General features: G+C 41.8%; 1 protein-coding gene across 2 annotated transcripts in view; it reads left to right on the top strand.

Moving 5' to 3' along the window:
* The window catches only part of Ccny (cyclin Y), a 134,744-nt gene extending 121,914 nt beyond the window's left edge, over nt 1-12,830 (top strand). For both annotated transcript variants that reach the window (XM_005083449.4, XM_013123078.3), the window contains 2 exons: nt 5,392-5,554; nt 8,412-12,830. In XM_005083449.4, coding sequence (XP_005083506.1) covers nt 5,392-5,554; nt 8,412-8,528 — 280 coding nt within the window. In that variant the 3' untranslated portion in view covers nt 8,529-12,830. The remainder of the gene's footprint in view (nt 1-5,391; nt 5,555-8,411) is intronic.
* Nucleotides 12,831-18,216: the final 5,386 nt, after the last annotated feature.

Raw genomic sequence — 18,216 nt, 5'->3', positions numbered from 1 at the left:
AAAACTCAGGATGTAGCCATAATTGGAGATAGAGTTTTTAAAGGAGACATCAAGCTAAAATGTAGAAAGTAAAATATAGAATTCAGCCAAGGGGATTTTTGAGATAAGTGTTGAAGATGTGCTTGATTCTTACTTTGTTGTCGGAGTAAAATATAAGAGGGGAGAAATAAACTAAAGAAGGGTTCTTAATGAAGAATGAAACATTAAGTTTGAACGTCTGGAACCTCTCGGCTTTTCACATTGTAAAAAGTGAACCGCTGCTCTAGAAAGAGCACTGCATTCTAAATGGACAATATGCTACAGAGGTGGACTTGGTTGAGTTAGTCATGTCATCAGTTTGAACTAAAAGGCACAGGCACAGGACAAAACCAAGTACGATTGCCAGACTTTAGGGGTTCTGGCAAGACAGGCCTGGTGGAGACATGCATTCTTCTCCTGAACCCTAGGGAGGTGTGTATTCCCAAGTAGGGCTATTATCCAGTAACAGGATGTCTCGCAGGAAGATTCATCTCAGCTGGAAGATGACTAGAGTTGACCTTCCTGGGTTTTGGACTTGCTTGAAATTCATGATCCCTTTCCTTCTAGATAAAATATTTCTGCATTTTGCAGAGGGAATGTCCATCCTGTGTCTGTCCGCCCTTGTATTTTAGTGGCAAATAACTTTAGATTTCCGGGTTCACAGCTAGGAAGGAATTCTATCTCAAAAGGCACATCTGGAATTTCATGCATTCCTGATTTTGATCATATTTAGATTGTAGGCTTAGAGGCAATACTGGAATGGGTCATGGTGGGATGAAGTGAATGTGTTCTGCATATGAGGTAGACTTGAAGCTTGGAGACCAGATGACAATTGTGTGAAGAGGTTCTAACCATTTAAAGAGAAGGTCTTTGAAGTAATAATATGGCCAATAGGGTAAACCCTGGTACAGTATGGCTGGTGTTCTGTAATCAGATAACCTGAGGAAATAGACAACATGGCCAAGACCATGGGAGACCCAGGAGAAAGACTACCTGTAAAACAAGGCAGAAAGCCCTAGAAACCACAGGTACCAGCCTCCTATAGAGGGAAGATTGTGTTACTTGTGGCATTTGTCACAGTAGTCTTGACAGACTAATAGGCTGTAAACCATTGAAAGGTGGAGTTACTCAGGAGTCTGTGGCCTTGAACCACATTTGTAGAGAGAGGGCCTTAGCCCTATCATCTTGCTCTGTTTTCTTTTGAGTAATGAAGTGGAACCCATAAGCCTTAGATTTTCTTTCCTTTTTTTAATGAATCCTTGACCCAGTCTTTTGCACTAAAGCTCTGTGAGTCCTCTGAAATAAAACTGAACATACCATTCAATTGACTGAGAAAAGAAAATGCCTCTTAGGAGTGTGGTGGGAGTAAGGCTTCCTTGGAAGCAGAGCCTGGGCCAAGAGAAAGATTAACTCTGTCTCCTCAGCAGTGGGCTGTGTTCCCAGGATCCCCAAGCCAAACATCTCTCTGAAGTGTGTACCTGCTGACCCACTTTGTTCAGAGAATGGCAATATGGGGTTTGCATATCCATCCAACCTGCACTCATGCCTGCAACTCTGGAAGAGTAGTTGGTTCCATCCTCAAACTTATGTGGGTCTCAGACAGTCGCTACTCCAATACCAACCTGATCCTGTGCATGTAGGCATAGACTACAGACTAACTATTAAGTAGTTGCCAAACCATCACAGGACAGCTTTGAGCACCAAAGGATCAAATGATTATTGCTGTGGATGGGAAAGCAGATGTCGAGGCCTGGCTCTGTTGAGCTCTGTGAGCATTTATAGCTTGTGTGCATGTGTAGACATCTGACAACTTTGGGTGTCAGTCCTCCCTTCCACCTTGAGACAGGATCTCCTTGCCTCTAGCTACTGTATACAACAGGCTGGCTGGCCAGTGAACTTCTGGGGATCCTCCACTTTCCAGCTTCATTTGGAGCACTGGAAATAGATGTACACTGCTGCACCCAGCTCTTACTGGGTTCTAAGGATTTTAAGTCAGCCATCTTTGTGGCCTCTACTCAGACATTCCTAAGAATTTCACTTGGCAGTTTGTGTGCTTTGCTTTTGTTTACAGTAATCCTAAAGGGCCATTTTCATATATATTCTAGGGAATCCCAAATGACCAGAAGTCAAGCTACTTTTCTGTGTGTCACATGGCAGGTGAGGACATAGAGAATCTCAGTTCCTCTGTAAGAGACTGATGTCTAGTTTTGTTGTTGTGTGAATTCTAATTGATCCTAATAATAAAAACGCAGAGTCAGATATAGAGGTTAATGCTGAAAGATCAAAGAAACAGAGCAGCCAGCCACTAGTTCTTACCGCTATTGAATCCTCAGATCAAAGGAGCTATCCTGTCCCTACGAATTCTCAGACTGAATGCAATGAGTTCCTGTCTCTTCCCACCTTAGATTCCTCTCTCCACCCAGTCATATCACCCCTGTCTCCACCTCACTAGTGCTGGGTTTACAGGTGTGTTGTGACTCCCAAGTACTGGGATTAAAGTTGAATGCCACCACCACCTGTCTCTATCTCTCTTTTAGACTGGATCAATCTAGTGTAGCCCAAAGTGTCTGTGAACTCACAGAGATCCACCTGCCTCTGTCTCCCAAGTGCTGGGATTAGAGGTGTATGCCACCACTGCCTGGCCTCTGTGACTAACTAGTGGCTAGCTCTACAGTCTGATCTTCAAGCAAGGTTTATTTGTTAAACCACAAGCAAATATCAACACAGTTTGTGGTTAAAATATGCATAGCATGAAACTTTGATTTTCGGCATGTAATAAATGCATTCTCGCTGTTGTGCAGCCGTCTCCTCCAGCCTACTGCTATCTTTTGTGGGTCTGTGTGCTGCTCATAGTACCTCACATGAGTAAAATCACATAAAGCTTACCTTTTTGGAACTAACTGTCCTTGGAACTCATTCATCTATCTTATGACCTGTCATCATTCTCCTTTTAAGACTGAATACTCTTTCATTTTGTATACATTGCCCCATTTTGTTTACTCACTCACCTGCCATAGTCACTTCCTGGTGCTTGCTTCCATATTGCATTCGTGTGAATCACAGTGTCATGAGCATGGTTATAGAAATACCTTCTTGGGACTCCTTCAGATGTGTACTTCAGTGACTTTTGAAGTAGCTCAGTGCTCTAGAAAGACTGGCAGGGGACCAATTTAAGAGAATAACCACTTCTGAGCCCAACTTTCAGTTTAACTAAATGTCACCAGGGCAGTTGTGTTTCTGTACTGTGTTAAATTTTTTTTTCCCTGTTTTGAGACAGGGTTTCTCTGTAGCTTTGCAGACCAGGCTGGCCTCAGGCTCACAGAGATCCACCTGCCTCTGCCTCCAGAGTGCTGAGATTAAAGGCATGTGCCACCACTGCCCAACCTGTGTTAAACTTCTAAAGGGAACTTTTGTTTATTTACTGGAATGTGTTCCTTATAAATGTTGACATCAGAACTGTTTCCTCAGAATGACCCAGATGAAGGCAGGAAATACATCAAGCCTATGTCTTTTGTTAGTTTCCTGTTAACTTACCACACAGTAAGCTTTCAGATCTTTCCTTAAATTCATTCTGTGGGTTGAAAAATCAAAAGTGGAAATTATTTTTATTTTATAAATCTTGTTCACATTTGCTAGGTTGGCCACGAACTCATGATCCTCCTCTATCAAAGTCCCAGAATGCTGGGAATACAAAAGTGTGCCATCATAGGAGCTCACTTTGAGGCCAGTCTGAAAGATACGAGAAGAGATTTTCTTAGAAGAAGCTCTGCAGTGATGTCTGTTCCTCACCAGGAGGCAGGCTGGACCCATAAGCTGCTGCCTCACCCTCAACTGGGATTACTTTTATTAACTCTCAATTAAGTAAAGCATAGTTTGTTGAAGTTTAAAAATGAAATTCCTAAATAACACTAATTTAAATTCCTTAAAGAAAATAAAATTCAGCACATCCTGTGTATTTGGTACATGTGAGCTCCTTTCACAAGAACATACAGAAACAAATAAGATTGTTCTGTTTGGTCAAATAAAAGACCTGAAAACAGTGTCAGTCAGAACTCTATCACCAGCTTGCTTAACTGACTGCTTTTCTTCCTTCCATCTATCAGTATTCTGTGTGTTTGCAGGAATTTCAGTTCTTTACCCAATGGCTGTGGCTCAGGTCTTAGCCCCTCTACCTCAGCTACTTTGAAGTATGGGGTCTCTATGATTGTCGCAGCTTCTGATACCATAAGGAAGTCCCACAAGTTGAGTGGGACTCAGTTTAGCCTGGGAGCAAGATAGTGCTGCATTGGCAGGTCTGAAGAGTGGTGCATAGGATGGACAGGACCCACCCAAGTTCACCTTCACAACTTGGGAAGTGAGGCCAGGCTTCTAGCAGGGGGGTTCCTCTGGTGACAGTTTGCCAATCTCTGACTGTCCCTTCCCACCAGAGCTCTACCCTCCCTACTCACATCTACTTTCACTTGTCTAGAAAATCAGCTGGTATGAAAACTGGGTGTCCTGGCTAAGACAAATAGAAGCCGAGTACACCAAACAGTTTTAGTGAACTGTGTACAAAGGTCAGAATCAGGAACCCCAGGGTGCTGGCAAAACCAGAACCAGCTCCCACAATAGTAACAAATATGCCTACTTTGAAAGATGAGTGAGATGTCCTCAAGATTGAAATTTGAAAATTCACTCTGTTGTCATCTTTTCCATCAAAATAAAAGTGAGCTATATGGTTGGACCTAGACATCTGTCTTCACTATGGAGACATATCCAGCGCTAGTCAACTCCACATGGGACCTTTTACAGAGTTCTGTCAGCTTCTTTAGCGTGTTCCCCCTCTCCCAGCTCAGTGCCCAGACTCCTGGAATTCCTTTAAGGGCTGGAGCTGAAATTGAACCCTTCCCCTAGCTTTTTTCCCAAAGGAAGCTCCTAAACAGCATGCGAGCATGACACACACACACAGAGAGAGGGGGGGGAGGGAGGGAGGGAGGGAGGGAGAGAGGCGGGGAGGGAGAGAGAGGGAGAGAGAGAATAGACGTCAGCTACAGACACTAGCTTCTCAGGTAGCTCCTGAGACTCCGGCTGTCCCTACAGCTCTTGATGGATTCCTTACAGGTAGAAAGAAGCATTGTCTGTATCAGTCCTTAGAGACACCAGTCTCTCTAAAGCAGTTTCTGGTGATCATTTCAGTCAGGCTTCATCTTTCCGGACTCCAGCTCATGTGGATTTGCTTTCTAATACCTATTTGGTGGTAATATTGCATACCTGGTGTTCAATCAAGCAGTTAACTGGAGCATACAATTTTCTGGAGTCTGGTCTTCTGTGGGTTGGCAGCCATTCCTACTAGTAGGAAACTAAGTATGACCATTAGTTGCTTTTGTTTTGCAGGAATGAGCTGGAGCGACAGTTCCTAGAATTGCTACAGTTCAACATCAATGTTCCTTCCAGCGTATATGCCAAGTATTATTTTGATCTTCGTTCTCTGGCAGAGGCAAACAACCTGAGTTTTCCTCTGGAGCCTTTAAGCAGGGAGCGAGCCCACAAGCTTGAGGTAAGTGGATTCACATACCACTGCAGTGTATCATTCCATTACCGTCTCTGTGTTCCATACTTTGTGTCTCTCAGTGTGTTCTGTGAAATGATGACAGGACCCTAGATGGGTTGCTGGCCAGTTCATTAACTGAATATATATGTATACTTCATTTTCATAAACATGTGACAGCTTTTACTTAATGTATACCAAGTCTGTTTTAAAATGAAAGATTTTTTAAACATTGTTTGTTTTGTTTTTATGATTGTAAGTCCACAAAAATAAGTATTTCCCAGCATGCTTTTTTTTAAAAGCAGGAAGCTGCCAAATAACCTTAGCAATTGAGAATTCAGAAAAGCTTTTATTTTATGTTATTTTTTCCCCTATAGGATTCTTTTGTCATGGTGTGGGTTGAAGGCTGTTGTTCTAACCTATGGCTATTTATCACAGCAAATGTGTGTTTCCACCAGCTCCACATATCTGATTTATAGCAGGTTGCAGAGAGCAGGAAAGACAAAGGCCAAGTGGTGAGAAGGAGCACTAGTGAGACCCCCACCAATCATTCATTGTGTGCTGACCCTGATCTCATCTGTCTGGGCTTCAGTTCCTAGGCAATGTGATCTCAGTCATAGAGCCTGTTCCAGTTTGGTTTCTATGCTGTGATAAACACTGGCTAATAGCATCTTGAGGAGGAAAGAATTATACTTCTACATTATAGTCCATCATTGAGAGGGAAGACAAGGAAGGAACCCAGAGGCAGGAGGAATGGTGCTTAATGGTTTATACCTCATGCATTGTTATACAACCCAGGACGACCTGCCCATTGGCCAGACTGATAGAGGCATTTCCTCAGTTTAGGTTTTGTCTTCCCTGATGGCTCTAGCTTATGTCAAGTTGGCAAAAAACTAACCAGCACGAAGCCTTAGACCACAGTGGAAGATGGAAGAGACCTTTTCCAAACTCCGTAAGGCCTTGTGGTACTTACTCCACTGCTTGCCTCCCTCTTGGGAATGGTGCTCAAACAAGGCCAGTAGTTGAATAAAATTAAGCCAGAGGTGGAAAGTGGTTTTGGTGTTTTGGTTTTGGTTACTAAGGAAGTTGTATTTAGTATGGATTTCCTCCACATTCATTCTGCTGAATACTGTTGTTCTAGTTTCCTTTCTCTTGCTGTGATAAAATACCTAGACAGCAGCATGAGGAAAAAAAGGGTTTAGGCTTAAAATTACCATGTTACAATTTGTTATTTCAAAGAAAGTGAAAGCAGCTAGAGATAGCACAGCAGAGAACAGAGGGAGAATAAAGGCATGCATGCTTAGTGTTCAGCTAACTTACTCTCTACTCTTACACTGTCAAGGGCACAAACCAGGGAACAGGGCTACCCATAGTGGACAGATCTTCCCATATCAATTAAAGCAATCAGGACACTCTTCTATAGACAAGCCCACAGGACATTCTGCTCTAGACAGTTCCACAGTAAGATACTTTCAAGCAATAGAATACCTTCTCTGTTCCTGCTCATTATACTTGAACTTGTCAGTTTGGGCACAAAGGTTCTGGTTTTTTTCATGAAGGTTATTAAAAGAGCAAGCAATTGCCGGGCGGTGGTGGCGCACGCCTTTAATCCCAGCACTTGGGAGGCAGAGGCAGGCGGATCTCTGTGAGTTCGAGGCCGGGCTGGACCGATAGCCTCCGAAACAATACAGAGAAACCCTGTCTCGTAAAAACCAAAAAAAAAAAAAAAAAGAGCAAACAATTAAAATAGTTTTGTTTGGGTTTTTTTTGCAGTTGTTGTTGTTTTTTGTTTGTTTTTGTTTTTTTTAGTTTTGTAGACAGGGTCTCTCTATATAACCCTGACTGAACTCACTATGTAGACCAGGCTTGCCTTGAATTCATAGAGATAGATTGTCCTGCCTCTGCCTCCTGAGTGCTGGAATTAAAGTCTTGTGCCACTATACCCCCCCAACAGCCCATTAATTTTAAAAAGAAACTTAGTAAAGCAAGGGAAGAGACTAGGATTAACATAGAACTTCAGGGAGATTTCGATGTCATTTCTTGAACATGCTGGTGTGTAGTGGAGGACAAGAGCAGAGTACCTTTGCAGGCTGGGTTTTGCCATTTTACAAATTACTCTTAGATGGACTCGAGTGTTTTTACTCTGTCTACATGTTAGAGAAAGCTATTGTTACCAAATACAGTCTGGCTAAGAGGAAATACTTATATTTGTTGATATTATGGATTCAGACATAAGCTATTTATGAGAAATAGCACTTGCTAATCTTAGGAAACTTAAATAAAAGAACTTGGTCCAAAAATTCTGATGCCCCTGTAGAATCTGACTTGTGTTTTTATTGTGTCCCACCTGTACTGTGTGTACCATGTGTGGAATGATGTTCCTCAGTCTGGTAGTCTGCTCTCCCTCTTGACCGTTTGGCTTCAACATGGATGCCTGTTTTGTTTCTCTCCTCCAGTCCTCTTTCTCTGATGCTACTGAAGCTACTTTTTTAAAATGCTGTTTTGAATTTTAACATGTTCTCTTAAAAATTACTAGCATATATATATTGACTGCAGACTACAAAGTGTTTCCATCCTGGCCCTGAGTGGCCTCTCAGTCCCTCAGAACCCATGAGTCTGGTCTCACCAACACCTACCATACAATTGGCTCCTATCTGGACAACTTATTTTCTCCATCATTATAATGGTTATCTCTCACCAATGTGTGTGTCCCTTGCAGTAGAATTGAGCATCCACTCTCAGAGTTGGAGTTGTGCTGAGCAGCAAGGCCTATTGAGCCAGCAGAGTTGGCAGCCTTGCAGAGTCCCTGGCTGAGGAGTCCCCATGGAACCTGGTGTATAACCTGCATTATCTTTCTCCCTCTCAGGCCATCTCTCGTCTCTGTGAGGACAAGTACAAGGACCTGAGAAAACCCACAAGGAAGCGTTCAGCAAGTGCTGACAACCTGATTCTGCCACGGTGGTCCCCAGCTATCATCTCCTAACTGGGGCACCCTCCTAAGGCCATGCCATCCCTCAGTTTCTCCTTTTGTTTGAGAAAAGATGAACTTGGGGTGGTTTATTTTGTTTTTTTCTTTTCCTTCTGTTTTTAACACATAGCCCCATCAAGGCTGCCTTCACACCCGCCTCCACACTGCGTTCTGTACGCAGAGAGGCTTTAAGGGACGTGAAATCAGTGTTCTGGAACCCAGTATCAAGCCTCCCTGGCCATCATGAACAGCACTTCTTTCGTGGAGGAAAAAGACTCTAATCCTGGAGGAGGAAATGAAGGAAAGGGAAGTTGTGTTAAGGTGGAGAGTACTTGGTAACTTGGCTGTTTCTGGGTCCCTGTCTGGCTATAGGTACCAGATGGAGCCAGAGGTAGGTAGCAGAGTTGAATGCCCATCCAAGTTGGGAGTGTCACGCAGTGCCCTTGGGATGGGTATGCTCTGTAAGACTTCCTGCATTCCTTCTTGCTGCTTTCTTGGGATTGGGGAGGGGATTTGTTGTTCATTTTTATTCTGGTTTGGTTTCAATCCCACAGAGCAGAGAATATAGTTTGTACTCACCATGGCACAGACATCCAAATAAATAGTACTGATTGTTTATCTCTGCACCATCTCTTCTAGCTGTCTTCTGAGCTTTCTTCCTCACAAGTAAAATGTGCTTGTTGTTTCTACACACCTGTTTTATAAGAATCTCTTTCAACAATAGCAGGATTAACTTGACTGTAGTGCTGAACCAAAAGTATCCCTCTCCTGCCTCACCCCAAGGAAGTTCTATTTAGATTACATGGGTGCTTGTGCCTTCCAGTTTTCTTGTAATTGGTTATTCATGGTTTTGTTTTTGTCATCCCTCTCCCTCCCAGGTTCTCTTTCTGCTAACATGAAGGTGTAATTACAAAACTCAATCAGACTTTGTGGCTGAAGGCAAAGGTCCTCAGCATAGGCATCCCGGATAGAGAAGCATCCAGGGAGCCAGGTTTGCCTGACCTCATTGTGAGGAGCCGTTCCATGTGCTCCCTGCCTGGTCATTCTTCTACTTCCATGTCCATTGTTGCAAGCAATATTCTTCTTGACTTTTATATGTTTACTTTAAATCAAATTTAGTCTATTTGTATACAATTTTTTTAAAAATCTAAAATTTAAAAAAAAAAGGGTGGGGGGGGGGAGTGGGTGGGTGGGTATTCCAATGGGAAGATCACTAAAGGGGAAAAAATGTTACTGTTTCCTGAGGTATTTTTCACAGAATGATTGAATAAAAAAAAAAATAACAACTTGCATTTTCATTGTGGGTGCTTGGAGAAGCTACACAAACTGTGAAGGCTCATGCTTCCTTAATTATAACCAACTTTTGTGTTTTCTGACTGTTTCTGATTTGCTTTGGGCTAGATCAGAATCTTTTGTTGAAAAAAAATAAAAGGGTTAAAGGACCCTGTCCGTGAGAAAATCTGACCTGAAGTCTAAGAATCCAAGTCTCTCATGCACAAGTGCTTTGCTTCTGCTCATCTTCTTAGCTTAAAGTGATGGAGATTTGTGAGTTTTTCCTTGTTTGAGACACTTAAACAAATGCTAGCGCCCTCTTCTGTGTGAGCTAGGAAGAGTTTAGAATTGTCTGTTAGTGTTAAATACTCTAAAATCACATGCCTGACCCCAACAGGCATCTCTCCATGGAGCACACTTTGGAAGTGGAAGGAACAAAGTGTCAAAATCCCAAGAGCATGGAGCCAGAAATGTTAGTCAGGGTTCAGTGGAATATGTGTTGTGCAGTCATGTTTCCAGTGAGAAATATGAGCAAGTTCTGGTCTAAACTTCTGAAGCAGGAAGTGAAAAATTAACTACCCTCCAATTACACCTCTGATGGTTTGTTCTGAGTGGGAAACAAAATCAGCTTCTCTTTTGAAAACCCTTAGGCAGAGGTCTAAAAGTGCAGAAAGTGTCGTTTCGTATCCTCTCATCTCTATAACTCTAAAAGGGACCTATTTTTCTTAGCCAAATATGAATACCTCTTAGACAAATTCCTTCCTCTCGTGTATAATACCTTATTTTACCAGCCCGTTTCAGGAAAGAACTGCTGACTTGATAGCAGAAATCTTATTTTTATTCCTTTTATTTGAATGCGAGATTTGGAAATTGACTTATGTAAATATTTCAATGCACCTGATACTATTTTGTGGAGTTTATTAAACTACTTTAAAAGATTGTACAGTCTATTTATTGTATTGTGTACATACAGTCTGATATCTGCCATCAATAGTGACTCCTTATGGCCTGGCTCAGTTTTATTCAGACTGTTGGCTGTTGTGTTCAAGCCTTGTGCACTGGACTCTACCTCTGAATAGGAAACTTTTCCCTACTCATCAGTGAGTGTTAATTTGTATTAATTAGTTGTGTTTCTTGCACTAAGGATTTCAGTTGTACCTTTTTGCTTGAATCACTAGGCATGTAGGTAGAGACCCATTTCATTTTCCTGTACAATGATAAGGACTTACTTTTTGTTCTCTGGTGGCTCCAAGTTTGCCAGAAGAAAAAGAAAAAACAAAATAAATCCAATAGTATGTGTTAATAAATCATAGTGACTGTAGCTTTTTTGCAGAGTAGTTCAGTGTTCAAGACTGGATGCTGTTCAGGAATGCTATCTCAGTGCAGCCTTTAATGGAAAGCTCATTCTCATTTAAGGATGAAGAAAGCCACATTTGATGACTTCAGACTGATTTAAATAACAAATATAATTTGTTGGAGAAACACACATTCTGGAAAGTTTTGTTTTATTCTTTCAACTGGAAGAGGAAAGGAGTTGAGTTTAAATGAAGTTAAAAAGTAATGGGATCCTGAAGGCCCTAGAGGTGCTTTCATGCCTTAATGCTCAGGTGAGGCCAGGTATGGCCTCACACCTTTCAGCTGTTGGAGCTAGCTCTTCTGTGTTCTTCTCCATGGTCTTTGCCTGGGACATCTCCATCTTGGAGTTTCCCTTGGTTCAGGGGATTTTTGCTGCTTAGCTGAGCTTCAAGGCAGAATTTAGTGAGTCGTGATTTTGCATATTCCTGCTGCTTTAGGAACTGCAACCTGGGGCCATATTTTAAACTTTTGAGTTTTATATATATATATATATTTCTAGTTCATTATAGGTATTTAATAAGTTAAATAAATATGTATGTACATAGAACAAATAGTGTCTGTCTTCCTGCTTTATTTATTTGTTTTTAAGATAAAATTGGACAGGTTTTCCAGGGTAGTAGCACTGACCTGTAATCCCAGTGGACGTGAGGCAGGAGGATCATGATTTTGAGGCTGGTTCAGGCTATGTAGTAAGACACTGCCTCAAAAAAGTAAAATTGAACAGCTTTTTATGGGTGGTGAGTAAACTAATTCTAAGAGCAGTGTGAGAAAGTGTATGTGCCTTCAGTGATTGAAAGACTATGAGACCCAGTTGGGACTTCAGTCAGGTGACTTGAGTTACCTAGTAGGAATCAAATAGAACATATAGTATGTTTCTATTTTACAAGCCACTGTCTCATAGCCTTCACTAGAGTAAGTATCTCAAGACTGGGGCTGGGTAGTTCTTAAAATATGGATGGTCTTCTGAAAAGCCAGTGACAGACAGTGCCTATACTTGTTGACAGAAGAGGAAACAGGAAGCATAACCTTCAACAGAGCTAGGGAAAGAATGCTTAGCTTAGGGCTTGAACCCTCAGCTTCATGAAGAATGGAGATTCTAGGCCCTCATGGAAATTAACAGTCCACTCATAATGAATGCAGAGCACATAGCAGCACCAGATTACCTGTGTCAGAAGCAAGCTGTGTTCGACAGGGAGTCAGTGAGGAATGGGTACCCACAGTGCTGGTGACTTGACCAAGCTATACTCCTCTATGCTACTTGTTGTAGCTTCTTAGTGGCTATGTATATGTTAAGACCACCAGTCCTCTGGTGTGACTTTTACTAGAAACTTCCTCAGTAAGCAGTACAAGAATGGTTATTTTTATGGGCAGTAAGAGTCACTGGGAGCTGCTTTGTGTGTGTGCTGCAGCAGGGTGAACTATGCCCAAGCCAAGATTTGTTATAAAAACTGCATAGAGAGTTCTGTAAAAATCTATTTATAGTAAGAAATGCACTCCAACATGTTGCCTGACTGGATGGCATTTGGGTTTTACAGGTCCCAGTAAACTATCTTGTATCCTTTTGTGGTTTGTTTGGGGGCAGGGAACTTTATTCCTTTTGAGTATTTTTGTTTATATAAATAAATTATTTCAAATGTGCAATCAAAGAATGTCATCTCAAAATAAATGCAGTTTTGACAAAAATGTTAACCATGACTTGAGCTTATATGTAGTAATTCTGTTGATATTGTTGATTTGTGTTGTAATAGAGCCTGGAGTTCTAGTCCAAGTCCAAACTTTGACAGACTACCTCTGTCTTCCGTGGAGGTGAGTGTCAGAGACTTGCTAATACATGAACACATGTACTGAGTGGTTCTTGTGGAATGTACCTCCAAATTCTGATAGGAAAGACGGACTTAATGTAAAGAGAAGATTAAGCCCACCAGAGTTCCCCTGTAGGTGCTAGTCACCTTTTGCAAGGCCCACTCACAGAGAGGGTGGCCATTGGTAGATGCATAAAGCTCATGGTTGTTCCAAAGTCAGCTATGTTCAATCCTTCCCTAGCTCCTCGGTTGTAGCCATTGTTGACCTTGTCCTCAGGTAGAAATCCACTGGATCTAGCCGTTGTGTTTTTGTCTGGGTTTGTAGATACTGGGAAATACCAGAACAATGTCATGGATATCTGACTTCACCACGCTACTTCCCCACTCTGCGAAGAGTACTGCTTCCCAGGGTTGCAAGCATGAACTTATCGTGGAAGCCTAACCTTGAAAAGGGGACTTCGCCTCCTCCCTTGTGGCATGTCCCACCTATCCAGAAGATGAATAGACAACCACCTCCAAGCTTCCCACATCTGTGCCTGAGCACCAGCTACTGAAGTCTGTGTGAAAGTTCTTGCATTTAAGGTGTACCTGAAAGTTGGGGTAGACTCTGGGGAAAAGACCAGCATTTGAGAGGAAAACATGGTGAAGTAGTAACTAGTGTGGGATACCATATGGTGGGGGAGGGGCCTCAGTGACCATATACATTAGTAGATACATGACCTGGCAGATGACAGGGATTCTGGGTTTGTCTTTCTTTTGGATAATCCTAAAATTCTTTCTACTTCTGAGGTTTCCAGGAACCTCTGGAGACTAATAACAAGTTCTCATCCAAAGTAATGTTTGGGCGGGCGGACAGATCAGGGATAGTAAGGCAGTGGGAAAGCTGCAGTGTGTCATAAACTTGCCTGCCATGTTGAGCCTACATGGTAGTCTCCTACACGTGACAAAATCTGAAACACTTCTAGAATATTACCCAGAAAATGTGAATTTGTTTAATACGTTAATTTTAATGTAGGCTTTAGATGATCCTTATATTGTATTCAGCAGCTTTGTATTGACCTTGTATGGCACTAGATACTGTTGGTATTGTCCTCAGTGCAGTGCATACAGACAAGGTCTTTGCAGGAGGGCTCATCAACAAACAGCCCTAAAAGTGTATACTTTGAAATTGAATGGTGTGCTGGTAGGATGAAAGTGGCATTTTGAGTTAAGGTACCTGTGGAAGAGATGTAGGTAAAAGGGTTAGCACAGAGGGCTGCTTAAGTGTTTCACTGTATGATACTGGACTCCATTGCTAAGTGTGGTTCTGGTGCTCAGAATAACTTGTAGGAAGCACAGTTCCTGCCTTTGTACATAAAGACCAACCTTGGGAAGAGCCCCGCCCTTTTCACACATGAAAAACTGGCAACAAACAACTAGTCAATTCATGAAATCATTTGTTGGTATGACTTCTTGGAGGAATTAGCCCTTCCTATGTCTATTGTGTTGTTGCAGATTGTGACTGAACCTTCTGTCAAGATGCTGGGCCTTGCCTTCAAAACTGCAATATTTGAGGCAGGATCAATAGTTCAAATGTGACAGTAATGAAAAGTGGATCCACTCCTGTAGGCATGAAAAGGATATCTGAACCTGTCTTGGTAACAGATAACATATTAGCCACTTCCTGAACATTCTTTCGCCCTACAGATAATCTTTGTTCTACCATCTTTTGTTGGGTGTCATAATATGCCCATGATTTGGGAACCTTAGAACTAATGTGGTTACTACCAAGGAAGTCAAAAAGACAACCAGAAAGACGTTACTACACTTTCAGCAAGATGGCAACTTAAAGATAATCAACATAAAACTTGAAAACCTTATAGCTCACTAGCCATAACCAGTGACTAAACATGATGTGGAACAGATGCCATACCAATTTATAGCATAATCTGAGAACAAAAGTATAGAAGTGCTTAGTTTGCCCAGCACAGTAAACCTTGAGCCCCTGAACCCTTTCAGTCTCAGGAGGTAACTGCTGTTGGAATGGATGAGAAGAAAAACTATCGCAAAACACAAACAGGGAACTGAAAATATTTGCTCTGCTTTTGTACCAAGCCAAAACCTACAAATCTAACCTGTTTAAGAAATGAGATTTTTGTGCATGTAGTCCAAATGAAACCACACTTGTTCAGGATTATCCCTAAATCTACCATCCAGTCCCTTTAAGAAGAAGGTGGGAATGAAGTGTAAGAGCATTAAATAGACAAATCAAGAAACTCCAGCATCACTGCTACCAGAGATGGGAAGACCTTTTCCCTACAGCGCTCAAAGCGTTGTCTTGTGCTAGCTTGACATGAGACATCACCTCAAAGCAGAATGAAGGTATGCTGGGATCCGTCCAGTGTGAAGAAGTTTGTTAGTGCAACCCTTGGAAGCTAGCATGTATACAATTCCTAAATAAGATGAGTGGGAATTATCAAGAAGACCTGAAGATAAGAGACACTACCCTGTTCCTAAATGGGAAGGTATGGTGGCACAAAATGCCTCCCAACTCCACCCTTCATCTATTGTACTCTCAGTCCACCAAGTTGCCGTTGTTTAGGATCTGTCTTGGAACTGTTACCTTCTGACATGCTCACACACATCATGAGTTTTCTCACCTTCATCCTCACATCTTTTAATGACACTTAGTGACCCTGTAGAAGGAAGCTATGTCACCTGTGGGGTTTTCCTTCAGGCCTCATGCAACTCTCATCCCCAGCTGCTGTTTCTCTTGTCCTTTTGTTTACGGTCTTCTGGTCACTAGGATGCTTAGGGTGGAGTCTTCATCTACTGCATTCCCTGCTGTACAGTGTTCAAACCACCTGTATCTCTATGGTGAGCAAAGAGTATATTGTGCTGCACAGTCCAAAGAGTTAGAGAAGTGGAGCCACAGCCAAAGTGGGTGAGCAAAGCCAGATGCATCGCACAAGATACCCAAATAGCCAACAGGTAGATACAGAGATTACAAACATTTATAAACAAGATCAAGGAAATTAAGTCACTGTAAATGAGATGCCACCTCACACATCTGTCATCGTTACAGAAGGTAAACAACTGTTGGTGAAGTTGTGGAGAAAAGAGAATCTATGCATTGCTGGAATTATAAATTGATAAAGCCACTGTGGGAAACTGGACAGATTTCTCAGAACACAATAGATCATATAACTCAATAGTTCCTCTTCTGGGTATGTAGCTGAAGAAAAAAAAAACCTGTGGTCAAAGAGGGCCCTGTACTCCTATTTTCTCTAATGGACAGTATATATCTAGATGTCATCATCAGATGAATACATAAAGCATAGGAACCAGGAGTAGCTTAGTGTACAGTGCTTGCCTAGCATTCACAAAGCTATTTGGGTCTCAGCACCACAAAAGTTTATAGATACACACACACACACACTACTATTTAACCTTAAGAGAATTATCTTTTATGATAAGTATCAACTTGAGATCTAGAATAGGCTGGGAAATGAGCCTCTGGGGATGCCTCTGCATGACTATCTGATTCAGTTCATTGAAGTGCTAAGACATGCCCTCAGCAGGTGGCATCATTCCCTGTGCTGTATGAAAAGGAAACAAAAGAGATATGAACATGAGTAGTTGTCATTCTCTGCTTCTTGACTACAGACATGATTTGTCAAACTCAAGTTCCTGTTGCAATGGCTTCCCCACCAGGATGGACTGTATTATGGAACTGTGAACCCAAGCAAAACATCCCTTCATGTTGCTTTTGCTAGTGTTTCATCACAGCAAGAGAAAAAGACAATAGATGAACCTGGAGAATATGCCATATGAAATAAACTGGACACAAAGATAAATGCATTTGACCTGGTACGCATGGAAGATTGGTACCAGGAAAACACACCATAAATGCCAAAGTCTATGACTGCTCAAGTTCCGTATACAAAATGAAGTAATAGTGTTTGTATGTATTCTTTTGTATAGTTTCAGAAATCTAACTGTATGTGCATATTCTGTTGCTTATGGACAGTATGCTATGCACATACTGTGCGTATTCACAAATGGGTGTTATTCTTTCACTGTTCACCTGGGACTGACAATCCACTTGTGCAGAACTCTATGGTAGGCAGGCATGAGTCATAGGGACTCGGGAAAGTCAAACTCAGAAGTGTTGACTACAAGCCGAGGAGGAGGATGGGGAGGGGAGATGCTAAGCAAAAAAAAAAAAAATGGAGCATTTCTTAAGTGATCTGTTGGAGAGACTATAATACAGCATTTATATTCCAAATTTGTTGAAAAGTTTATCACAAACTATGAATTGATGTGCATGTTAATTAGCTCAACTTTGCCATCCTGTGATAATGTGCCTCCAAAATATATGCATTTATTATGTGTTAGTTAAAAACAAAAGCAAGGAATGATGGTGCACTTCTGTGATACCAAATTGGCATGGAGGCAGGTAGTAGTTCAAGGCCATCCTGGGCCTGTCTCAAACCATGCACTCTACCCATTAATTAGTTAATTGATTAAAAGTTGAGCCATGAGGAACATAAAGAAACAGGTTAGCTAGGTGTCTAGAATGTGAATAAATGGGAAGCAAAGGAATACCAGGTGAGAAATTTGTGAACCTGACTCACAGGTTCTCCCCATGTCTTGTTTGCCTTGCTGAGGAGCAGCATTAGGGGCAACTGGTCTCAGTAGACACATGGCCATTTGGAAGACTTTGGAAGTCAACACATTTTTTTCTTTTCAGAAATACAATATTGACCTCTAGTTTGAGACACTTCCAACTGGCAGCTTTCTTTGTCCCTTTACAGCTTCCTGATGAAGGGGGAAGGCAGATGTGCCCTATTGTATTTGATATGTTGCTGAAGCCTATATAGGCTGTATGACTTGGGAAAGCTCATGTCATCAGCTATCCAAAGGTCATCAGTTTTGCAGCTGTCCTTCAAGTCATGGTAAGCCAAGCTACACCTGTCACCCAGGGCCCACTAAGTATGTCCTTCTGGAGTAGAAACAGCTGCAACATTCTAACTTAAAAAAGACTTAGCAGACAATGTACTTATGAATGCATAGTTGCTGTTGGGAGCTTCTGTTATTTTTATAGTTGCTAAATTCAGAAAGCTAACAGATGGTGGGGCTGGCCTGTGGATGGCATTTTATAGAAGTAGTGACTGTTTTCCAACGTTCTGCCAAGTCTTAGTGTAAGAGCTTTGGAGAATCTGGGGATTCAGCTATTTTAAGGTAGCACTAAAGGTTATTTGTTACTACAGTCAAGTAACAAGCAGTCTTTT

This window comes from Mesocricetus auratus, unplaced genomic scaffold, assembly GCF_017639785.1.
Source record: "Mesocricetus auratus isolate SY011 unplaced genomic scaffold, BCM_Maur_2.0 Super-Scaffold_100013, whole genome shotgun sequence".
In the NCBI taxonomy this organism is placed as follows: Eukaryota; Metazoa; Chordata; class Mammalia; order Rodentia; family Cricetidae; genus Mesocricetus; species Mesocricetus auratus.
This window is presented reverse-complemented; position numbering and strand designations above follow the sequence as displayed.